The sequence below is a fragment of the Mobula hypostoma genome, chromosome 9 (assembly GCF_963921235.1).
Source record: "Mobula hypostoma chromosome 9, sMobHyp1.1, whole genome shotgun sequence".
NCBI lineage: Eukaryota > Metazoa > Chordata > Chondrichthyes > Myliobatiformes > Myliobatidae > Mobula > Mobula hypostoma.
In genome coordinates this window covers 39,246,167-39,272,898 of record NC_086105.1, presented here as the reverse complement: position 1 = coordinate 39,272,898, position 26,732 = coordinate 39,246,167, and the positions used below count along the sequence as shown (strand labels likewise).

Here is a 26,732-nt window from a genome sequence, read left to right as displayed (position 1 = left end):
ACATTGCCTCTTAATTACCCGAACTTCCTTATGAAGTTCAACAACCAGTCTGCTGAGAGGGTAGTTTTAGTGAAAGACTGGTGTATTTTGTTTTACTTTTGAAAAAGCTCTCCCGGCGTTCTCTTCATGAGACGGGCAGGTTTATATTTAAAAGGCATCGCTCTGTAGTTCGGCACGTTTGTTGTTCTTGCCCCGCCAGTGTTTGTCTTTCAGCAACCGTAAAATAACGTTGCACTGTCACACTGATTACTCACAAGCTGCACATTTGTTCCGCCCATTCGTTTGCAATATTGGCCCCATGGGAATGCCACTCGACTGGAGAGGGCGAAACAAACCTTCGACGCGCTAGCGTTATCAACTACTTTTCCAATAGCTTCATGTCATCTACTGGACTTGTGCAAATCCGAACACATCACACTTTATTATAAAGAAATATAAAATAACAATGGGATTTGGGAATATAAAGACCTATGTCAAATCCTTGGCATATGGACGCGCTTCCTAGATAACAGTTATCTTAGTTGCATTAATATAGCTGTTTTCTTTAGATGTCACGGACGCTTTAGACCAGTTAAAGTTCAGGTTCCAGTTCCAGTCTTGATCCACAGTGGCACCAGTGTCTCGGATCTGTGTGGCCCCATTTGAAATATGCATTTTGGGTAATTTGGTACCAAGCATCACAGAAAGCAAGTTTACTTCTGTATGAATTGCACAAGTCTATTTGTTTATTGACATTCTTCAGTACAGGAGCATAAAGGAGAAGGAATGATTGTACTCCAGATCCAATGCAGCATTAAAAAGCACAATAAGTATAAAGAACATCATAAAAAAAAGAAAACACAATATAAATATAAAACATATATGCATTCACTGATTGTACGTACATTAAATGACTCTAAGTGAGGTGTATGTAGTGATGGTAGGGGCAAAGTGACAGGAGGATGAAGATCCACTCTTGGACAAATTGGAAATTTGTATTAGGTATGTGATCAGGGACACGTTGTTTAAAATTTAGCTGCGGATTTGATTTGTATAACAAAAAAGTATATAAATATGTAGGCTAGAAGTTTTATCATGTTTTAAACTCATTCTTTTCAGGTAAATGGGGGACAGCTAGAAATACACAGGTAAATTACTTGATTGGCAAGATCAGTTTTGCTGTGAATGTTTAATTTGCTTCTCAGCTTTAGTCAAGCACTGAGACTGAAATTGGCTTAGTTATGACACAGCAAAAGCAAGCTGTTTTAAAACCTTGCAGGAACTTGCAGCTTCCAGCATTCAGGACATAGTGGAGTTCCGTAGAAAGATGGATGAAAGGCAAGGCAAGAGCTCGTAGTGGGCATCCCCAACAGTTCGATGCCAAGGACAGACAAGTTCCGTTTTATGCCATCATTTTACTGCTGTATCTTGTACATGAAAATAGTGCCTTTTGATAAATTATGTTCATGTCTTGTTTCGATGTATGATTATTTGAGCCTTGATACTTAAATGTTTCTTATCTGGATCTAGATTTAGATGAGTGTGCTGTAGGGACAGATGACTGTCATATCGACGCAATCTGCCAAAATACACCCAAATCCTACAAATGCATCTGCAAACCTGGCTATAAAGGAGATGGAAAACAATGTGAAGGTAAATTAATGGCTAATATCTGCTAATTTACTTAATTGCGAAAGAACATATTCTACTGTGATTATACAAATCATTCTAACCTGTAAGGATATGGTAAGAATCTCACTTTTCCTCCCATGTGCACAAATGTAAGAATCATGGAATGATTTGGAAACCTTAATTCCATTGTCGATATTATTTGGAATTTTTTAAAGTTGCTTTCACTGTACTGCATGTTGAGTGTCAAAAGCAATTTCTCCACCTTACAACCACCTTCCTCCACCCAACTCAAAAGTGCTCTTACCCGCCTCTGCATGAAAAGCAGGCTCTTACCCCCCACTCCACCTGAACACCCAACTGTTTGGGAAGATAAAGAGAAGATGCGTGAGTGAACATTTGAGGATTTCAACTTATGACATTCTTGGATTTTGCCTTGGTTGGTAAATGGCACTCACGAATGTCTAGGATTAGGTTACTCAGTTATTAGCCTCTTTAGAAATGGTCTGGACATGACAAAGCAAAATCTTTTCTAATTTCACCTTCTTCCTAGTGCTGATGAAGGGTCTTGACCCTAAATGTTGACTGTTTATTGCTTTTCATTGATGCTGCCTAACCTGTTGAGTTCCACCAGGATTTTGTTTGTGTTACTTCGGATTTCCACCACCTACAGAATCTCTTGCATTTAATCATGTTCTTCCCTTTGCCTGAAAACAGCATTTTTAAAAATCTTGATTCTTGATAGTTCCATGTAATAAAAACATGGTTCTGGAACTTTTTGTTCTGTCTGCATTAGCTCCCAAATTGACAGATTTCAGCATTTTAGTACTCTCCACGTCAGAGTGTTTTCCTGGACGTACTTCGTTGTATGATGACAGAGAACTGAAATAAATGTGAGATATACTTCCAGATACTTCTCCAGGAAGAATGAGACAAAATTTTGCAAAATTTTGAATGGCAAATTTAGAAAGATAGAGTGGGGGGGGGGGGTGGTCATGTGGTTTTCCTTTACCTGTTTCTGAATCATCCATAGAAGGCAAATTTTTACAAAATTTCTTCACTCTTTTGATGTGTTTGACAGATGGATTGTAGAAGTAGACCATCTAAGCAATTATATCCTATTGGATGTCAAAGGAGAGATGTATAGCGATGGCTGCAGAGAATAGGAGGAGGTGGCATAAAACACAATTGTAACCGGATATAATTTGCCAATTTGGGATCATTTTATGGTTGTGGAAAAGGTGGAAAGTTACTGTAATTGGAGTGATGGGGTCTGTGACCAGGACTGTGATAAAGAATCTGTCAGACAGCATATTCACTAGTTGGAGACATAAGAAAAGATATATACAAAGTGGCCAATTTATTAGATACCTTCTATATATTGGTATTCTGCTGCTATAGCCCATTCACTTCGAGGTTTGATGCTTTGTGCATTCAGAGATTCTGTTCTGCACAACATTTTTGTAATACATAGTTACCTGAATTACTCAAAAACACAGAGTCTGCAAATGCTGGAAATACAGAGCAACACACACAACCTGCTGGAGAAATTCAGTAGGTCAGGCAGCATCTGTGGAAATGAATAAACAGATGACATTTGAGGCCGAGATCCTTCTTCAGGACTCCTTCTTCCTTTAATTCTCCAAAGGATATTTGAATTACTGTTGCTTTTCTATCAGCTTGAACCAGTCTCACTGTTCTCCTCTGACTGCTCTCATAAACAAGATGTTTTCATTCACAGAACTGCAACTCACTGGACTACTTTTTTGTTTTTCTTGTTTAGCACACCATTTTCTGTAAACTCTCTGGAGGCTGTCATGCATAAAAATGCCAAGAGATCAGCAGTTTCTGAGATACTCAAACCACCCTGCCTGGCACCAACGATCATTCTACAGTCAAAGTCACTTAGATCACATTTCTTTCCCATTCTGATCTGAAGAACAACTGAACCTCTTGACCATTTCTGCATGCTTTTATGCATTGAGTTGCTACTATATGATTGGCTGATTAGATATATGCATTAATGAGAAGGTGTACTTAATAAAGTGCCCATTGAATGTAGATGGAATGATAACTTGCATCAATGGAGGGATTCTGAATGATTTACATTCTTGAAAGAGTTTGTATTCAAGGAAAATGAACAAATACCAATACTAAGTGGCTTTTTAATGAGCAAGGTGCAAGTCTTTAGCAACAGGAAGTGAATTAACCAAGGATGCCTCCTGCTTTGAGAGAATACTCATATTGGATATCCTTCACGGATTTAATTTTGCATGCATGGATTTCTTTCAGCAGCCCAACTTCTAACTGACCAAGAAAGCAACATTTTGGAGCATGTACAAATAGTTTAAAAGTAAATTTAAATGGTAGAAGTTAAGTGTCTTTTCTCAAAATATTGGTCCCACAGAGGGAAACTATATTAATTGAGAGCTGGATATATAGCATCCCAATAGTTTCCGTGGATGGGAGTATTGGTGTGGTAAAATTTCTCACCCATTGAAAAGAAGGTCAACAAGCATATACCTGAGCCATTGGCTGGGAGTTTTCTGAATCCTGGTTATCTGAGTATTGGTGACTGGTACTTCATAGAAGTCTATAGATACCAGCCTTCAGGATGGTGGATGTTCTTGGCTGTATTGTGGTCTGGGAAATGGTGTGAAAATGTATTCCAAACATTCCATGGTTTGGAAATCATTGCCTCTGAACTTATTATCCATTTGCTTCTTTTCTGCTCCAGTTATATTTTATGACCTATCAGCAAAACTGAAAACCCATTTTATATGGTGATGACTTGTATTCAACGATTTCATTTTGTACTTAATTCAATATAGCTTACCATTTGCGTCTTTTAGGAAAGGAAAACTGAATTGTAAACACCTGTCCCATTACTGTAATAATAATTAATTAAGCATTAAAAGTATCCAAAATATTCTGTTAAGGAAGATCAAAACCTCATAAAATATACTGTCTGCAAATCAATTTTAACATGGAAAATAATTGTCAATGGAATTCTCATTCTGTGCCCCACTGAAAAACCAGAAATTTGCTGCATAATTTTCTGCATGTGTTATGGATTGGCTAATTGCCCAACAGACCCAATTAAAGCATTAATATAATGAAGGGTTGATCAGGTAGATACAGAGGTACAATATTTTCAATTGTCCAAAGTCCGAACTTGGGAGATTGTAATAAGATTGCCACTAATTAATCTAAGAAAGAATTCTGGGAAAAAAATCACTCAGCAATAAGAATTTAGAGCTCAAAACCACAAGATACATATAAGGCAAATAGTACATTTAAGGGAAGGCTATCCATGCACAAGAGGGAGAAAAGAATTAGAGAATAATAAGAGCAAAATAAACAGACAGAGCATAAATATCACTGTCGATCTTTGTACCATTATGTTTAAAAGAAAAAGTGGCTCTTGTGTTGTCAGGACAAAGTATCCTATGATGTGGTAGAGATTAAATGTTGCACTATATTTAACACTCACAGTCCCAGTCTTTTTAATTATTCATGTAAAAATAATCTGAAAGGAAGAAGAACACAATCATTGTCACCGTCAATTGTCCTTTGGGTAAGTAAAGCCTTCAATTTCCTCATCTGCAAGGTGAAAGGTACAAAGAAAGAAAGAAAGAAAGAAATTGCACTTCTAGAACCCTGTGGATGTAAGTTTGCTCTCTACTTAATAAGGCATGGAGAAGATTCTAGTCTGTGCTAGATCAAATCACGAAAACATGTTTTACCATTACAGAAGAAATATAGTAATATGAACAGATCTCTGATTTAATGCAGCAACTAGAAGCCACAATCTTTAATGATTTGTTATTTTAATCTGTTTATCTGTAGAAGGTAACAAGCACCCAAGGGGATGTTGATCTTGAAATGTAAGTATTTGCCAATTCTGAAAGGCCTCTGATTGCCCTTCTGGTGAAGGGGCTCTGTTTGCACAAAGGCTGGCATTAAACAGATTGAAATACTGAATTGGTCCTTACATCTCAGATGGGCGAACCATTGACTCTGTCTACATATTGGATGGAAAATACAGTTAAATTGGTTGAAGTTTTCATAGGTGATCAGCATTTACTCCTCGTGGCATTAAATTTATCAGTATTAGTTCCATTCAATGTATTAAATTCTAAGCAAAATTTTATCATGCATACTTTAAGTGATGTGTTTCTGTTATATATTGTTCTGTCATTTCTGTCTCATTATAACTAGATATAAATCATCCCAGTATATAAAATGGGTACCTGGCATTGCAAATGGCTGATCAAAAAAGATGTTAAGAACACACCTTTTAATGAAAGGAGACATAAAGTAATTGAATTGGATGTTGTCACTAACAAATCTGTTTTCAACCCTTTGCACAATTTGCATCATCTGTTAACAGACTTTGTGTATTCTTTTGGTTTCTATATTTGAAGCTTATCAGAATTCAATTTAAACATTGTCACTAATGTCATCTCTATATTTATCATATAGTGGAACCATTACATTTTAATACATGTGAGCATTTGATGATTAGGATGAAAGTAAATTTATTATCAAGTACATATATGTTACCATATACAACCCTGAGATTCCTTTGCTTGCAGGCAATCACAGTAAAAATAGAATCATAGAAAGACCACACCCAACAGGGCAGATGACAACCAATGTGCATGAAAAGCCCCCAACAAACTAATAAATACAAAAAGAAAGAGAAAGAAAAGAAATAATCATAAAAGAGCAATAAGTATCAAGAACATGAGATGAAGATTTCTTGAAAGTGAGTCCATTTCAGTGGGAGCAGTTCAGTGATGAGGCGAATGAAGTTATTCCCTTTGGTTCAAGAGCCTGATGGTTGAGGGGTACCAACTGTTCCTGAACCTGGTCTTTACCACCTTCCTCTTGGCAGCAGCAACAAGGGAGCATGCACTGGATGGTGGAGGCTCTTGACGATGGATGCTGCTTTCCTGAGACATTGATCTGTATAGATGAGCTCAGTGGTGGGTAGGGCTTTACCTGTGCTAGACTGGGCTATATACACTGCTTTTTGTAGACTTTTCTGTACAAGGGCGCTGATGTTTCCATATCAGGCACCGATGCAGCCATTTGGTATACTCTCCACCAGATATCCATAGTGGTGCTGAAAAATTTGTGAACCCTGTGGAATTTTCTCTATTTCTGTGTAAGTGTGAACTAAAATGTGATCAGATCTTCATATAAGTCCTAAAGCTAGATAAATTAAATAAATAATACAAAAAGGTTATACTTCATTTATTGATTGAGAAAAGTGATCCAATATTACATGTATTTGTTGGAAAAAGTATGTGAACCTCTGGGGTAATGTCTTCTACAAAAGCTATTTGGAGTCAGGTTTTCCAATCAATGAGATGACATTGGAGGTGTGATTGGTAGAGGTGCCCTGCACTATAAAAAAGACATGCAGATTCAGGTTATTGACACAGCCTGCTCTCCTCAAGAAAGATCTGTTTATATGCACCATGCCTTGATCAAAACAACTTTCAGAGGACCATAGAAGAAGAATTGTAGAGATGCATTAAGCTGGAAAAGGCTACAAAAGCATTCTAAAGACCTGACTGTTCATCAATCCACAGTAAGAGAAACTGTCCACAAATGGAGGAAGCTCAATGCTGTTGCTACTCTCGCACCCTGCAAAGATTACACCAAGAGCACAATCTGCAATGCTGAAGGAGGTGAAAAAGACCTGCAGAAATGTCTAGAACTTGTTAAAGTCACTGTCCACTATAAGAAAAACACTGAACAAGAATGGTGTTCCTGGAAGGACACCACAGAGGAACCACTGTTTTCCTAAAAAAAACATTGCTGCCTGTCTCAAGTTTGCAAAAGACCACCTGGATGTTCTATAATGCTTCTGGGACAATGTTCTGTGGACAGTTGAGACAAAAGTTGAACTTTTTGGAGGAAAAAGGGCACTGCACATCAACTCGAAAACCTCATCCCAACTATGAAGCATGGCAGAAGGAGCACCATGGTTTGTAGCTGTTTTGCTGCCTCAGGGCCTGGACAGCTTACAATCACTGAGGAAACAATGAATTCAAAATTGTATTAAGACAGTTTACAGGAGAATGTCAGGATAGCAGTCTGTCACCTGAAGCTTAGTACAAGTTGGGTAATGTAACAAGAGAATGATCCAAAAGACGAGAGTAAGTCAACAACAGAATGGTTTAAAAAGAAGAAACTTTGTGTTTTGGAATGGCTGAGTTAAAGTGCTGACCTTAATCCTATAGAAACGTGGAAGGACCTGAAGCAAGCAGTTCATTCAAGGAAACCCACCAACATCCCAGAGTTGAAGCAGTTTTGTAAGGAGGAATGACCTAAAATTTCTCCAAGCCAATATGCAGGATTGAAGAACGGTTCCCAGAAACATTTGGTTGAAGTTATTACTGTACAAGGTGGTCACACCAGTTACTAAAAGCAAAGGTTCATGTACTTTTTCCAACAAAACGTGATAATTTTTCTCAATAAATAAATGAACAAGTATAATGTTTTTTGTGTTATCTATTTAATTGGGTCCCCTTTATCTAGTTTTAGGACATAATTGAAGATCTGATCATATTTTAGGTCATATTTATGCAGAAATAGCAAACATTTTACAGGGTTCACAAACTTACTAGCGCCATTATGTAATAGTTTATCAAAGTTTTAAATGACATACCACATCTTTTCAAACTTCTATGAAAGTGGAGGCACTGCCGTGCTTTCTTTGTAATGACACATATTTGCTGGACCCAGGACAGATCCCTTGAAATGATATCACAGAGGAATTTAAAGTTACTGACCCTCTCCACCTCTGTTCCCTTGATGAGGACAGGCTCATGGACCTCTGGTTTTCTCCTCCTGAAGTCAATAATCATCGCTTTGGTCTTGCTGACATTGAGTGAGAGGTTTTTGCTGTGGTACCACTGAGCCAGAATTCCCTCCAATATGCTGATTCGTCACCCCCCCCCCCCCCCGGATTTAGCCAATGACAGTGGTGTCATCAGCAAATTTAAATATGGCATTGGAGCTGCGCTTAGCCTCGCAATCATAAGTGTAAAGCAAGTAAAGCAGGTGGCTAAGCACATATCATTATGGTGCACCTGTGCTGAGGGAGATTGTGGAGATGCTGTTAACTGCTCATCCTTCAGTTACAAGAGTTCAGCATGGAAGTTGGTAGGAAAGCAGGCTGAGAATGAACAATCTAATCATACCTGAGAGAAAGTTGTTTAAATTGTCACAACAGTTGTTGTGGGGAGGTCATGCAGCCATTTCATATCTGGTGCCAAGTCCTTTATGGCAGCAGCTTGAACGTGCATTTGAAGAAGTTTTTGCGCTGTTACAAGAATCACCCTTTGTAGTAATGATCAGTGAGGTACAGAGATTCTGTAGTTACCAACAAGTAACTTTCATTGTTCCAACTAAAAGCACGTGGGTTCACAAACTGTCTCTGTGTGCACCCTACTAGAATTCCCTGACTGTCCATGAACAGTCAATGAAGAGAAAAGGGTATTGCCCGGGAAAAAGAGTCTACGCTGGCCAGGCTTTCCTTGTGGTCCCGATCTCCACGTGTCTGTGGGGTCCTCCTTATCCACAATGGTTGGTCTCTGGCTGCTGGAGGGTTATCGCCCCTGCGTATTTGGAGCTCCTGAATCTTATACTGTTTCTCATCAAGGCTGTGTATTTGTGTCTTTACACTCTGACTGGTCCAAACCAGTTAATTGAGGCAACCCAGACAGAGTCTAACAAGATTACTGATTGTAGGTCTGGCATTTTATATAAGAAGTAGCTACTCCTCTGAGAATGGTCTCAGGTATATTGCTCTGATTAGCTTGTCCCAGAGCAAGAATCAGTTCAGAGTCCATATCCTTTGCATAACATATGGCTATTTGTTTGAGAATGGTCTCAGGTTTAGCAGATCATTACCTGAAGCTTCCTCTGTCCGCATTCAGTTGCTCTGATTAGATTATCCAAGAGCAAGAAACTGTTCGGAGTCCACAAAATGGGGGAAACAAAGACAACTGGCTTGTCTGCTTCCCCTGTCCTTGATCAGACTGCAGTTTCTTCTGGCCAACAGTGCTCGCTTTAATCATTGTTCCCACTTGGTTCAAAAAGGCAACAATTATACCAATGCCTAAGAAGAATAATGTGAGCTGCCTAAATGACCATTGTCTGGTAGCACTCACATCTACAGTGATGAAATGCTTTGAGAAGTTGGTCATGACTAAAATGAGCTCCTGCCTCAGCAAGGACCTAGACCCATTGCAATTTGCCTATCGCCACAATAGATCAACGGCAGATGTAATCTCAATGGTTCGTCACATGGCTTTAGACCACCTAGACAACACAAACACCTATGTTAGGGTGTTGTTCATTGACTATAGCTCAACATTTAATACCATCATTCCCACAATCCTGATTGAGAAGTTGCAGAACCTGGGCTTCTGTACCTCCCTCTGCGATTGGATCCTTGACATACTAACCGGAAGATCATAATCTGTGCAAATTGGTGATAACATCTCCTCTTCGCTGATGATCAACAATGGTGCACCTCAGGGGTGTGTGCTTAGCCCACTGCTCTACTCTGTATATACCCATGACTGTGTGGCTAGGCATAGCTCAAATACCATCTATAAATTTGCTGATGATACAACCATTGTTGGTAGAATCTCAGCTGGTGATGAGAGGGCGTACAGGAGCGAGATAAGCCAACTAGTGGAGTGGTGTTGCAGCAACAACCTGGAACTCAACGTCAGTAAGACGAAAGATTTGATTGTGGACTTCAGGAAGGGTAAGATGAAGGAACACATACCAATCCTCATAGAGGGATCAGAAGTGGAGCGAATGAGCAGTTTCAAGTTCCCGTGTGTCAAGATCTCTGAGAATCTAACCTGGTCCCAACATACTGATGCAGTTATAAAGAAGGCAAGACAGCGGCTATACTTCATTAGGAGTTTGAAGAGATTTGATATGTTAACAAACACACTCAAAAACTTCTATAGATGTACCGAGGACAGCATTCTGGCAGGCTGCATCACTGACTGGTATGGGAGGGTGGGGAAAGTGGGCTACTGCACAGGACCAAAAGAAGCTGCTTGGGTACTAGCCTACAAAGTACCCAGGACATCTTCAAGGAGTGGTGTCTCAAAAAGGCAGTGTCCATTATTAAGGACCTCCAGTACCCAGGGCATGCCCTTTTCTCACTGTTACCATCAGGTAGGAGGTACAGAAGCCTCAAGGCTCACACTCAGTGATTCAGGAACAGCTTCTTCCCCTCTGCCATTCGATTCCTAAATGGACATTGAACCCTTGGAGCTTCGACACTACCTCACTATTTTAATATATTATTTCTGTTTTTGTATGATTTTTAATCTATTCAAGATACATATACTGTTATTTATTTATTATTTTATTTTGTTTTTTTCTATATTATGTATTGCATTGAACCGCTGCTGCTAAGTTAACAAATTTTATGACACATGCCAGTGATAATAAACCTGATTCTGATTGTGATTGTGGAGTTACCTACCACATGTTCCACTACTATTTGTCAGGAATGCCTTCTTCACCTTCTGTTCCCAACTTTTCTTTCCCACTCTGGCTCTGCACGTCACCTAGTTGTATGTTCATCATAATTTTGTCTAATCTTTAATGCTCAGGTGCAGCATGAGAATCCAGTACAACCAGGATTTTAATCAGAGGGAATGTTTCTTCAAAATCTTCCTCTGCTTCATTTACCTTTGTGTCACAACTAGAGGAGAGGAAGAGGAATTTGAAATGATTGCTGAGGAAAGATAAGATCACAAGCAAATTTCAGTGGGAGCGACACATTTTCATATACCTGGACAAATGGCCTGGGAAAGAAAAGACATTTCTATAAGAACCCTTTGATCTTCGGACAATGTGTATTTGCAGTTATCGAAGTACTTCTGAACTAAGTATATGCAATGGATAGTTTACACGGGTAGATCAGACAAATCACGTCAAAGTCGAGTTTATTGTCATATGCATGTCTGCACGTATGCATAGGTAGTATGCATACTTACATGTAGTGTTGGTACTCTCGAATTTCTGGTACACCAGCGGTATGCCAGAAATTCGAGAGTGTCAGAGGGCAGAAGTGAGTTTAGTTGCCATTACTTGGGATGCTGAAAGGTCTGAAGGTAGATACGTCACCTGGACCCAATGGACTACAACTCAGGACTCTGAAAGAGTAGCTGAAGAGATTGTGGATGTGTTAGTAATGATCTTTTAAGAATCATTAGATTCTGGAATGGTTCCGGAGGACTGGAAAATTACAAATGTCACTCTACTCTTTAAGGAGGGAGGGGAGCAAAAGAAAGGAGATTATAGGCCAGTTAGCCTGACTTCAGTGTTTAGAAGGATGAGTATTCAGGGTTCCTTGAGGCACATGATAAAAAAGGCTGAAATCAGCATGGTTTCTTACAGGGGAAATCTTGCCTGACAAATCTGTCAGAATTCTTTGAGGAAATAACAGACAGGATAGGTAAAGTAGAGTCAGTGAATTTGTTTACTTGCATTTTCAGAAGGCCTTTTACAAGGAGCCACTGCTTGATAAGAACTATGGTATTACAGGAAAGGTACTAGCATGGATAGAAGATGGCTGACTGGCAGGAGGCAAAGGGTAAGAATAAAAGTGGCCTTTTCTGTTTGGTGCGATTGACTAGTGGTGTTTGGTATGGGTCAGTGTCATGACCACATATTTTCACGTTATATGTCAATGATTTGGATGATGGAATTGATGGCTTTGTGGCCAAGTTTGTGGATGATACAATGATAGATGGGGGGCGGCAGGTAGCATTGAGAAAGCAGGGAATTTGCAGAGGACTTAGGTGGATTCGGAGAATAGGCAAAGAATTGACAGATGGAGTATAATGTTGGGAAGTGTTTGGTCGTGCATCTTGCTGGAAGAAATAAAGGCGTAGACACTATTTTCTAAATGGGAAGAAAACCCAGAAATCAGAGGTGCAAAGGGACTTGAGAGTCTTCTTCATGATTCTCTAAGGGTTAACTTGTAAGTTACATGGGTGGTAAAGAAGGCAAATGCAATGTTCGCACTCATTTCTAGAGGAATAGAATGTAAACGCAGGGATGTAATGCTGCAGATTTATAAGGCATTGGTCAGATCACAGTTGGAGTATTATAAACAGTTTTGGCTCCTTATCTAAGGAAAGATGTGCTGGCACTGGAGAGGGTCCAAAGGAGGTTCTTGAGAATGAAAGGATTAACATATGAGGAGTGTATGATAGCTCTGGGCTTGCACTCACTGGAGTTTAGAAGAATGAGAGGTGGTCTCATTAAAACATTGAATATTGAAAGGTCTTGATAGAGTGGATATGGAGAGGGTGTATCCTATAATGGGGGAGTCTAGAACCAGAGGGCACAGCCTCAGAATAGTGTAATGTCCCTTTAGAACAGAGGTGATGAGGATTTTCTTTAGCCAGAGGGTGTTGAATCTGTGGAATTTATTGCCACAGATGGGCGTGAAGGCGAAGTCAGTAGGTATAGTTAAAGTGGACGTAAATAGGTTTGTGATTAGTAAGAACATCAAAAGTTATGAGGAGAAAGTAGGTGAATGGGGTTGAGAGGAATAATAAATCAGCTATGATGGAATGGTGGGGCAGATTCCATGGGCCAAATAGCCTAATTCTGCTGATGTCTTTGGTCAATTGAAAAACTTATTTGCAGTAGCATTTCAAGCAGATAGCATCAGATACACCATTCACAACAAAAACATATTAAGCATAAAATATACACAATTTTTACAAGAAGGAACACAGGACAAAAAAAAGTTTATTTTGATGCAAAGAGGTCATGGTGTTGCTATACTAACATAGTAATTAGTGTTGTGCAGGTTGGTCCAAGAGCTGAATGGTTGAAGGGATGTAACTGTTCATGAACCTGGTGGTGTGGGTTTTCAAGCTTCTATACCTTCTGCCCAATGCTAGCTGTGAGAGGAGGAGATTTAGTGTTTAAATGAATGGGTGATATTGCTTGAGGGATAATTGTCCAGGACAATCTATAAGCACAAGTAGAACTTCAGTTTAATGCCATTTGATATGCTGGTGATAATGGTGTGCCAGCCTGAATTGTGCATGAAAGTCTGGAGTAGGGTTTGACCCATGACCTCTGAGAACAGAGTGGTCCATTTGATTAAAAAAATGTATAATAATTCATTCAAAATAGGTTTGAGACTTCATATCTTGAACTTCATTTTCACTAAACAAAGAGCTGGATTTCCAATTGGACATTCCTATTTCAGTTTTCCACCTAGATCGAAAATAATGCTGATCAGTCTACAGGTGAGCACCTTCAGCATGGATATTTGAAGCATAAACACAACAGAGATTTTAGTTGACACAAAATACTCCGCAGATGCTGGGGTCAAAGCAACAACAAGACTTTAGTTAGTGGTTAATTGATGCTTTTTTTAAAGAACAATGCAGATTGTCCATCGCCCTTTTAATTTTAGGAATAGATCAATAAAAGTGTTGTTCCCATGTTTTGGACAGTCTCCAACAACACTGTAATGGAAGAATTGAATGAAAAGTCTATGTTTCCAACCAGCTTCTGTGAAGACCGGTTTTGATCAGTGTCATACAATTTATAACTGACAGGTACCTGTTCCCCTTTTCACCCTTGTATCTCGCAGACCTCTAAATGTCTGTCTTCCATTTTGACAGCCAATCCAGTAACTACCTGACATGGTACAAGTATAATAAAATAGAATTAAAAGTGATATTGAAAACCTTCCTAGAATTCAATGATAATTAAACTGTAACCATACAGGTACTTAGCTATCAAGAATACTGAATCCCAACATGTTCAATAGGCTGTTCTTAAATTATGGCAAAAATTCATTGAAGTTGAGGTCTTGTACCCTTCCATGACTGTAAGTCCTGGTGCAAGACAGAGCTTTTTGACCGCAGTTTAGTTTCTGGTTTAAGTTGGCCTCCAGTTTGATGCTGGAAGATTCTCCCTCAGAGGTATCATCAAAGGTTGGGTTTTCTCTAGTTTAGCCTGCCTTTAATTCAGCACTCAGGTAATATGATGTTTAATGCCATGTATAAATCAAGAACTTAGCCAGTCCTTCTGCACTCTTAAGTGAGCCACTTCACTATTGAAGGGGTTGTGAATGGATTTGAAGAGTGAATGCTTATTCCTGACTTTAAAAGGCAAAATATAGCTGGCAATGGGAAAGCAGGGCATTTCCCTGAGGAATCCTTGCAGTAATCCAGTAATAAAATCAAACCCTCAGGACTGAACTCAAATGGTCACAATTATGTTCCTTTGCATCTGATATATATCCAGTCATTGGGAGTCTTTCTCTTTGGCTCATATTGACATGAGATTTTATAATACATACCAATGCCAAAAATTCTCCTATCTGATCTTGATAGCTGGATGAATGGTGTCATCTTTCCCATGGGTGAACATGAGGTTACCGTGCAAACATAGAAATCTACAGCACATTACAGGCCCTTCAGCCCACAATGTTGTGCAGACCATGTAACCTACATGTAAACATTTGATTTTATTTTCTCTGTCTGCTGTCATTTTCAATAGGATAGTATTTTGATGTGCCTCATCTCCAAGATATGTTTCCTTCATTACTTGAAAATTGCTTTGCTGCTGCTTATGCATGAGAGGGGGGAGCTGGGAGGGGGCTTTGGGGTTCTAACATTTAACTCTCATTCATTCTTTGTGATTTGAAGAGTGAATGCTTCACTCTTTTGAAGAATGAATGTTTTTGTAGATGTTTACGAAGAAAAAGAATTTCAGGATGTATATTGTATATATTTCTCTGACATTAAATGTACCTATTGAAACCTAATGAAAATTAAGTAGATGCAGATTCTGTAAATCTGAAATAAAAACATAGAAAGCTGGAAATACTCAACAGTCAGGCATCTTGTGTTGAGGGAGTAAAAGTTAACCTTTCATGCCAAACACCCTCCATCAGTTGAGGAGATGGGGCGAGGGAAACAAATAGGACATCTCTGATTATGTGAGGCCAGTGTTTTTGAGATGGTCCCAATGTTTACAGTACTACTTGATTAAAAGGTGAATGAAAGGAGAAAGAAAACCAAGAGGCATGTTAAAGATGTGAAATGCTGACTGGAATGTTGCTAAAGCTTGAAGACGAATACAGGCTGCTGCAAATAACTACCAGATAAGACAGAGTCCATGGAGCGAGAAATACCGTGGATGGACAATCTTGCAGCAAATTCTACCAGTTACCTGAAATTGAACTTAATATTGAGTTCCAAAAGCTGTAATGTGACCATTCTGAAGATGAGATGCTTTTCAAGCTTACTTTGGACTTTATTGGAACAAGGTCAGAATGGCACGGAGAATTAAAGTGAAAGGAAAATGGAAAGCTCCAGAAGAACCCATTGGCTCAAGCAGCATCAATGGAAGGAATGAATAGTCAACATTTTGGGTTGAGACCCTTCATCTGGACTGGAAAGATAGGAAAAGATAGACTTCATATTAAAAAAAAACGGTGGAAGGAACAGCAGCACATTCTCCATTTGGGCCTGTTGCAGCTTTCAGGTCTCAGTGTTGAATTCAACCATTGTGGATAGCTTCCATTTTTTTTTTGTTTGCATCAGGACTGTCCAGTGTTCCACCTGTGATAACAACTCTGATTTTCTCTTTCTGCAAGCTCCCTGATCTACTGGGCATTGCATGTAATCTGCTGTTCAGACTTCAGCAACAGCTTCAACATGTCACTTTGTTTTCTCTCTCTGACAGTCCTGTAAAAATTGGGATCACCTTGGCAACTCTGGCCTTGCCTGTCTGTGAGATTCCCTTTATCCTTCCCCTCAATTCCACACTTGCTTTATAACTTAAGACATCAACTTAACTTGTTTTCACACTTTCCCATTTCTGATAGAGATTTTGAGCTGAAGCAATAATTCTTCGTTTTCCATAGTGGTTTTGACCTGTTGAGTGTTTACAGCAATTTTTGTTTTGATTTCCTTAATTGAACTTAATTTTAGAATTTAAACCTCTTTCCCTTAATTTTGGTTGCTGTGTTCAGAATCAAGTATGCTTTTTTGTTACTCTATATTGATTGACAGTGCTGCTGGTGATTGTATTAAGAATAAATATGTCCATTGGCTCCAGCATTAGAATGTCATTCTGGAGATTCTGAAGTAGCAATGTGATATTGAGTTACCTGAGACCATGAGAGTTTATGCCACTATCATTTCAAACCCTGTAGCTACTTCGTCAAAGCTGCAAGATAACAATTAAAGGACTTCCTGTACCAAGATCCACACTCTCCCTCCTCTCCCACTACAATCCTAACTCCATATAGTCCTTCCTTGGACTTTGCATAAGTTCAAGTTTATTGTCACTCAACTGTATACTGCCAAGCAAAGCAACATTGCTCTGGATCACAAGTGCACAACACATTACTGAACATACAGTATAACTCACAACATGTAAAGTAAATTAACAAATAATAAGGTGCATTTATGACCCAATTTAACAGCACTTCATACACGAAGAGACCTGGGTGGTAGCAGAGCATTCAGTAGTCTTGTGACCTGGGAGAAGAGGCTGTTTCCCATCTTAACAGTCCTTGTCCTAATGCAGCAGTACCTCCTGCCTGATGGTAGGGGTTCAAAGAGAATATTGTATAGATGGGAGGGATCATTAACAAGGTTAAGAGCCCTGCTTATGCAGCGCTCCTGATAAGTGTATCGAATGAGTGGAAGAAGGATCTCAATGATCCTCTCATCAATCCTCATGATCCTTTGTAGGGTCTTGGGATCAGATGCCTTGCAATTCCTGTACCCCAGACAGTAATGCAGCTGGTCAGGACATGCTCAATGGTGTTCCTATAAAAATTGGTTAGATTCGGGGGTGCCTTGATCACCTCAATTTCCTCAGCAAGTGGAGACACTGCTGTGCTTTCTTGACCAAAGAGGTGGTATTGTGGGACCAGGTGAGATCATCCATTATGTACACTCCCAGAAATTTGGTGCTCCTACCTCTCTCCATGTAGGAGCCATTTATGTGTAGTGAGGAGTCAGCCTGCACCTTCCAACCATCTCTTTGGTTGTCCATATTAAAACTCATTCTACCAGCCGCTCTTCCTCCCCCTGTCTCATCATCATTGTTCATGAGGCCAACTAATGTGTCATCACCAAAACTGATGATTTAGTTTGAATTGCATCTAGCAGTATGCTCATGCATCAGCAGTGGGCTAAGCATGCAGGCCTGGTGGAGGAGCACTAGTGCTCTGTGTGATGGAGCTAGAGATGTTGCTGTCAACACGAACTGACTGTGGTTTTTCTGTCAAGAAGTCCCAGATCCAGTTAGAGAGAGAGATGTTGAGACTCAACAAGAACGGTATACCAACCAGTTTCTGAGGGATGATTGTGTTGAATGCCAAGCTGAAGACGATAAGCAGCATCCTGGCAAATTGAGGCACTCTTTTCTGGTTGGGACAGAACAAGAGTGAAGTGCAGAGGCTATGGCACCATCAGTGGACTGATTTGAACAATAAGCAAACTAGAAGGGTCCAATGTAGCGGGAACATGGAATTTAATGTGATCCATAACCAGCCGCTCAAAGCACTTCAATATTATTTACCATGCCTCTGAATGGTTGTTGTTAAGGCAGGTCACTGTCACCATCTTGGGCACTAGGACGATGATGGCTGCCTTGAAGCCTGGGGGGACAGTGTACTATTCCAGAGAGAACCTCTGTTAACTGGGCTGCAGTCCTTCAGAATCTGACCAGGTATGTTATCATTTCCCTCAGCTGTATGTGGGTTGACACTGGCTAGGGTTTTCCTCACATCAGCTGCAGCCAGACAGAGTGCCTGCTCCTCTGGGGGAGGTGGAGGTGGTCCTTCCTTCTGGGAACATTGTATCATGCATCAAGCTGTGTATAAAAGATTTTGAACCTACTCTATCTGGAAGTGAGGCGTCACTGTCGACGTGCAGGGTGAGCTTGTGGTTATGGTCTAAATGCCCACTCACCTCGGGTCTCTGGTGTCTTAGAAATGGTTGTATGTTCTCTGTGAATAATCCTGTTTTACCATCCTGATGGTGCGGGAAAATGCAGCTCTTTCTGAAGTGAGAGCTGTCTTATCCCCAATCTGAAGGCAGATTTCCCAACCTCTCAGCAGCTCGTGGACCTCTGCTGTCAGACATGGCTTCTGATTTTCCTTCAGAGATGTGTTTGATAGCAGTCACGTCCTCAATGCACTTCCCGATGTAGCCATCACAGATCACTGATGGTTGTAGGCAGCTGCGTCCCTGAATATGTTCCAGTCTTTGTTTTCAAAACAGCCTGCAATGCTGAGGTTGCTCCTTCTGGCTAGGTCTTTCTCCCCCATTGAACTGGTTTGATTCATTTAATCGGTAGTCTGTATGCAAGAATTTGCATAACAGGTAAGTGGTCAGGTGGGGTCAGGGAGCAGCCTTGTATGCTCCAGGTCTAATGTGTTGTTGCCTCTGGTAACAAGGTCTGATATAGTTTAGGCAGGACTGTTTCTAAGTTAGGACAGTTGAAGTTGTCAGCAACAATAAAGAAACCGTTGGGTGTGTAGTTTGGAGGTCACTGATGGTTCCATTGAACTTATGCAGCTCTTCCCCAACATTCGTACAGCCACAATCACAATGGCAGTGAACTGCCTTGGTAAATAGAAGGGAATGCACTTTAAGTTAAGAACTCTAGGTGAACAGTGGGTGGTCACTACTGAAGCATTCACACGCTAGTTCTTATTGATGTAGATATACAGTCCTCCTGTGGGACTTATCAGAGTTCACAGGATTTTTGACCATCCAAAAAGAGATAAAACCCTCTAGGTGGGTGGCCTCTTCCTGGAGCTATGTTTCTATCGGGATGAGACCAATAGGGAAAAAAATGTCCATGCATCTTCAGTGATCCAAGCATTTTTTCTGATCAGGAACTTCTGTTCTACAGGAGCTTTCAATGGACATTCCAGTCTGAATGGCCGGTGTAAGGAAGCTAGACAGATGCCTTTGGCAGGAGCAGGGGAAGATTCCCAGTTCTGCACAAGAATATACACTTTCAACCTTGCTGTGAAGCAAGAGTTAGAACTTGTGATGATTTTTTAAAAAATCTTTTGTCACAGTTTGACTCCTGTGCATGTTAGCAATGAACATTGCTAACATTGAAGAAGTTAAGAACTTTTTAAAGGTTTCTGGTTGATCCAATAGGTAACCTTAAACCAGCCACCCAGAGGCAGAGTTCTAAGCATTAATCATAGTTGTGTGGTATTATGTACTGCACTCTGAAGGAGCTGAGCTCTGCACTGTAAAAATGTTGATAACACTAACTGAAATTATTGCTGGAGTGTGAAGTCTGACAAGCTGGAAGAAGCACCAGTAGCTTGGTTTGAGTAGAGGGTGGAGTATAAACTATCCAATCTTACAGGTTGAAATGAAGTGTTGTTATCAGTTTTAAAATCGCTTCTAAAATAATCGCAGATGCCAAAGAACATTTCCAATATGTCCTAAGGAAGTGAGAATCAGTTTTTATTTCAATATACTAGGCAATATAACAGTAAACTAGTAAAGCTGTTATACAAGTGTAGATGTATGGACACAATTTTCAGACCATTGTTCATATAGGAATATATTCTCAAAGTATGTTTTTCAATGTTATGTGATAAAATGAACTCTGAAAATGTACCTTCTCAGAACAAAAATAGTGCAATTGAATACTTCTCACTTATCTTTTTCAAAATTAAAATATCAATGAGATTAAATTTCTACTTCTCAATGCTTTAGTGGAACAGCAAACATTAATACAACGTTGTATTCTTGATTTTACACATGCGCTGCACAGTTATTCAAAAGATGTTGCAGCAACTAGATCTCCTTGCTCCTTAGATTGGTCTTCTCTAGATTTCCTGTATTGCATTTTTGTGCTAACTTCACTGACGTTTATGCCTGAAATTATTTTGTTTACAGAAACATTTCAAAATTTCCTGTGGTGTTCATTTCCCCATGTATGAATTAAAAACCTGGCCAAAAGCAAACAAACAAGTGTGAATTTCCCTGTAAGATGTATGAGTGAGTAACAGGGCTGGTGTTTTTTGGCCACAATGTCTCACTCTTTAAACATCCTGTCTCTGTTTCCAGAACAGGATTAGCCAACTTGAGGATGTCTCATCATTGTAAATAATGACAGCCTCTTGGTTAAATCTTTTACTGGGCATAGGAAAATGGCAAAAATAAAACGCTAAAATTATTGGGGGAAAAATCACAAATATTAGTTTACTGACATTGGATGACATTGAGATCAGACTTTCCTAAATTCTGGGGTGTAAGTGTACACAGGAGAAATATAGGAAACTCACTCAAGCTGTCCTAGTAAGTTACTGAGGATTTCACCAGCAGTATTCCATTGTGCAACTCTTATGTATGATCTCTACCCCCAAAGAGGACCAAGGGCAATGATCACATGGAACAGCATCATCTGCTGGTTTCTTTCCTTGCTTGAAAATTTATTGGTGTTTCTTCATTACGACTGTGTTTAAATCCTAGAATTCCCTATCAAATTGTATTGTGGGATTGCCTTCATTTTAAGCTCTGCAGTAGTTCAAGAACATGTCTCACTAACGCCTTCAGTCAGGGAACAGCAATAAGCATTGGACATGTTTCCTTCTTTCCCAATCAACAAACATAATTTATCTTTGATTAGGGAAGGATGAAAGCCTTTTTTTTTGCAAGTGAAAGTGAGTTAAATAGAGTGAGCATTTTAAGGGAACTTATGCAAGTTTTAATTTATCTGTCTTCGGTAAATCACTGTATGAATATTGCTGTTTATTGCAGAAGTCACCATAAGTTCTTAACTATGCCTACTTTTGCTTGCTGGAATTTGCTGTATTTCTGTTCATTGAAGTTAAACAATAACAACTGTTTTTCTTGAAATTCAAAGGGTCACCTGAAAGAAGTTTTACAAATACTGTCAAATCAAAATGCAATATACTGGAGCTTCATAATTGCATTTTTGCAATCACCTAATCGGCTAAGAGTTAGTGTATGAATCCATTGTCCTGAACTACCTGGATTACAATGATGTGTACTGATAATTTCAACTATCTGCAGCAAGTGTAAGGATGAAGAAGCATTTTCAGAATAACTTGTTACCTTTAGCATTGACATTGCTTAAAAAAAACAATTTATTTCTCCCTTGACTTGTCTTCTGCTCTTGTACTGACTGCAGTTCCATGGGTGAAGAGGTTCCTGCCATTGCTGTTCTCCATTGCTGCAATTCTTCAGCCCTTTCTTGTAGATAAATGAGACCTGCATGAAATCCAGCTGCCACGGAGCTCTTCATTTCATTTACAATAAGCCTCTGATGGATTATAAAGCACACACGAGAATATAATTGTTTAAAATTGTGCCAGTTCCTTCACAGTGTTCTTGACAACCTATTCCATGAAAGAATATACTTCCCTTGCCTCTGTTCATGTAGTTCATGTAGATATAGAGAGATACAGCACACAAGGAAGCTCTTCAGCCCACACAGTCCTCCTTGAATAAAAAAGCACACCTCCCTTTTATACTAATCCTACCTTAACCCCACTCTATACCTCTCTCAACTTCTTCCATTTATCTAGATGCCAGGTGCAATTTACAATGACCGATTAACGTGCAGGACCTCATGTCTTTGGAATAGGTGAGAAAATGAGCAGCTGGTGGAAACCCATGTGGTCATGGAGAGAAAGTGTAAAGATAGAAATGTGAACCAGTGGCTCTACTTGCTGAACCATTGTGCCATTGTTATTAGCATGCATTTGACATATGTTTTGAAGGTATGTTTCATTCTTCAGTATTTGAATTTTGTTGAAGGACAGAATGCCAGATTGAGGTCAGACATTTAACAGTATGTTTGAATACGTTAAACCCTGCAAGAACTAACCATTTTGAGAGCATTCTGTGATTGGGTGGGGGGTGGGGGGGTACTGTACTCTGGGATATTTCAGGAAAGCAGAAGAAAATCATAGTCTGAATTGTAGGTACAATATTTAAAATGTATGTTTTTTAACATAACCATGTTACTTAAGTTCAGACCATTTAAAAAATAATTTCCTGTCCATTTTTATAAAGTAACTGAATTCTAGAGATATTTTTAACAAACATAATTTCAAAGTTTCTTTCACAATACTCTACCATAAATGAATCATTGCATGTCTTAAATAATACTTTAGATATTCAGGATCATTGACTGGAAGTTGAAAACAAGATGTTGAGGAATTGATCAGTCCTGAGCTGCATCTCTTATCACGCTGTCAATTTGGGTGTATTTTAAATGGATAATTACCATGCTACCATGTCATCTGCTGAAGAGAAATGTCAGGGAGTGTTTTTGTAAATGGCAAACAATAAAAATTGCATTTCTGTGATGCTACAGATTAGCAGATCTGCATTCGGGCTTCAAACCTGAATGGAAAATAACTACAGTAAATATAATAGCACCTTAACGGACACACTCAAGATCTGGAAATGAGGAAAGATGATTATAACTGGGCAAGGAGGGTTGTAAAATATGAAACATGTTGAAATAACTATAGCTGAAAATGTGCACTTTTCTGAATCAAAATATATTTCATTTCATCAATCTAAAAGAGAGCTTTTACTAGAGTTGCTGTTATTGGCTTCATGCTTGGTTTCTTGCCTTAGCAGGGGAGAGATAAACGTATCAATGATTGATAATATCAGCAAATTGACATAGTAGCAGTAGTAAGAACATTATGGAGAAGAACAGGTCAGTTTGGGAACCAATGGGCTTTATGTTGCTATGAGTCAAAGTAGGTTTCAATGTAAATTTAGCTGTATAAATACTTGCCGAACACTTACTAGACTGATTTATTTGTTTGTTTATTTTGTAAACTTGTGCCAAAGCTAAAATATGTTTTTGCTTTTTTTGGCCATGTTTAACATTTGATGAAATAGAGGAGTTTTCTGTTTTATGCTGAGGCTCGAGGCTTGTGAATATACTCAGAATGACTTATTCCCCAGTTTATTTTCCACCACTCCCACAGGAAAATCAGTGTAGACCTGATTTGCCAGAAAGCAAATCCAAAACCAGGGACCTGCTTTGCTGGGAATTGTGGTACGGTCTTCATTTCTATCACCTTGTGCCAGTTGCTGAGTTTTAGTCATCCCTGCAGGAGAATATAGAATTTGGAGCTTTTTTCACTGCATATTAGCAAAGGGTCTCAGTTCTTTTCCCATCCATAACCTAACTCATGACATTTTTTGCAAGCCTTTAACAGAATGATCCTGGGAATAAAGGGTTAATGTATGAGGAGCATTTGATGGCTGGAGTTTAGAAGAATGAGGGGAATCTCATTGAAACGTATCAAATATTGAAAGCCTGGATCGAGTGGATGTGGAGATGATGTTTCCTATAGTGGGAGAGTCTAGATCCAGACGGCACAGAATCACAATAAAATGATGTCCCTTTAGAACAGAGATGAGGAGAAATTTTTTTTAGCCAGAGGGTGGTGAATCTGTGGAATTCATTGCAACAGACTGCTGTGAAGGTTAAATCATTGGGTATATTTAAAGTGGAGTCTGACAGTTTAGTCAGGGCATCAGAGGTTATGTGGAGAAGGCAGGGGAATGAGGTTGAGAGGGATATCAAATCAGTCATGATGGAATGGTGGAGCAGACTTGATGGGCCAAATGGCCTAATTCTGCTCTTATGCCTTATGGTCTGTATCTGAAGGGAGTACCTGTATCCTTTTTACAAGCTTCAGTTGATTCAGTATCAATACATGATAAGTGGGGTAGATTATGAAGAACTTAATTAAAACTCTTTAAATGGTTCCATTTTAGGTTTTTGAGGTTAAATATATTTTGTAAATTTCCTTACTTCTTATACAGTTCATTGAGGTTGTCCAGTAATCCTTTACCTTTAATGAATGTGATACCATTTATTATCCTAACAAGCCTTTTCAGTTCTTTGTAAATCGTCAATGTTTTCTTTCCAAAGCCAGCACAACTTTTTTCTGTTTTCAGCAGATTTATTGGGACACTGGTGTTAGTCAATAAGTTATCAGTGGGATGAGTTGTATGACTCAAAGCAAACTGTATTGTCTATTTAAAGGGAAGAGAAGCCATAGCAATTCCTCACAATAAAACCAGTGTAATTTCTCCACAGTTATAAGCGGAGGATTGTTACATTGTGTGCATGAAATTAATCTCAGTCGTTTCCAGTAGTGAAGTCACCAAGCTCAAGAGAATTAACCAATTATCCACACTCCAGCTAGCTGTAACATTTTCCTTTTCCCATAAATATCCTAATGAAGGGCTACAAACAGATACTCCCAATCACTCATGTTTCTTTTCTTGGTGACTAATTACTTTTTTGGTTGGCTTTTTATTTGTGAGCAAATTAATAATGTTTTCAGATTCCTAAATATTCTCATCTCCCTGAACCATTGTTCTGTATGTAGATCGTATTTCCATATGTCATTTCGGACATCCATTGTGTGGTCTCTTGATGATTTACACAAACAGCTTTTTCTCCTTGCCATATTCTAGTCAACATCAGAGATGGATTCATCTCTTCACTTAAAATTGTCTGCAAATCCAATGTGGTTCTCTGATCTTAATGCAGGACTGTCTTAGTAGTTTCCTATTTTTGTTTAGTAGCTTTCTGTGTTCTTAACTTATTTGAAAGACCTGAATACTGTGACACATTACTGGTCAGGATTCTTGATTTTGTTTATTCCTGTTCATTATAATCATATGTTATAAATTCGGCTAATAACAGTTGCTAGGAGAAAAATCTTCAAAGCAGCACTGATTATGGATACTTGTGTAGAATGTAACCTCCCTTCTCACAATTTCCGGTTGATTATAAGGACTTGAAAACATGCCACTTGAATGACATTTTGTTACTGATAATCCTCTCTCTCAGCCCCTTCACTCTCTGTTCTGCAGGTTAGATTTGATGCCTGCTATAGGCGAGTTGAGCACACAATTTATTGGATTTGTTCTTTCTTTGCCACATGGGTGTAGAGACCAAACCTTTGGATATACTTAAAGTGGAGGTTGATAGGTTCTTGATTAGTAAGGGTATGGAAGGTTATGGGGAGAAAGCAGGAGAATGGGGTGAGAGGGATAATAATTCAGCCATAATGGGATGATGGTGCAGACTCAATGGACTGATTAGCCCAATTCAGCTCCTATGTCTTACAGTCTTCATAACTGCTCTTGGACCTCCACAACTGTCCTAAGTTGCATACACAGGCAGCATTTATCGTACTTCATGTAAGTCTGTTGCTTATTCATTCATGTCCTGCCAGAAGATTTTTTTCAGACTGATTTGAATGTCAGGGGCATTAATTACTGAGCTTTATTTAAGTGCAGGCAGCCTCATTTCTTTTAAAAATAATTTACACTTTTTCTATTCCGATTTCTGGGGGAGTTGGTTCAGTATGTACCATTGGAAAATTCATTATCAAGTGTAATCATCTTTGGGCGACTATTTCAGCCCTGGGGTTGCTGCAGGTCTGTGTGGCTCCTGAGATCGGAAAAATGGGCTAAAAAATGGCAGATGGAGTTTAATACAGACAAGTGTGAGGTATTACACTTTGGAAGGACAAACCAAGGTAGAACATACAGGGTACAGGGTAAATGGTAAGGCACTGAGGAGTTCAGTAGAACAAAGGGATCTGGGAATACAGGTACAAAATTCCCTAAAAGTGGCGTCACAGGTAGATAGGGTCGTAAAGAGAGCTTTTTGTACATTGGCCTTTATTAATCATAGTATTGAGTATAAGAGTTGTAATGTTATGGTGAGGTTGTATAAGGCATTGGTGAGACCGAATCTGGAGTATTATGTCCTGTTTTGGTCACTAAATTACTGGAAGGATATTAATAAGGTTGAGAGAGTGCAGAGACGGTTTACAAGGATGTTACCAGGACTTAGGAAACTGAGTTACAGAGAAAGGTTGAATAGGTTAGGACTTTTATTCCCTGTAGCAGAGAAGAATGAGGGGAGATTTGATAGAGATATATAAAATTATGATGGGTATAGATAGAAGGAAGTATTTTTGGGGGGGGGGCTTCACACAGAGAGTGGTG

General features: G+C 39.2%; 1 protein-coding gene across 2 annotated transcripts in view; it reads left to right on the top strand.

The window, feature by feature from the left end:
- Positions 1-26,732, top strand: part of scube1 (signal peptide, CUB domain, EGF-like 1) — a 273,608-nt gene that overhangs the window by 2,268 nt on the left and 244,608 nt on the right. For both annotated transcript variants that reach the window (XM_063058118.1, XM_063058117.1), the window contains exon 2: positions 1,510-1,632. In XM_063058118.1, the coding sequence (XP_062914188.1) occupies positions 1,510-1,632 (123 nt within the window). The remainder of the gene's footprint in view (positions 1-1,509; positions 1,633-26,732) is intronic.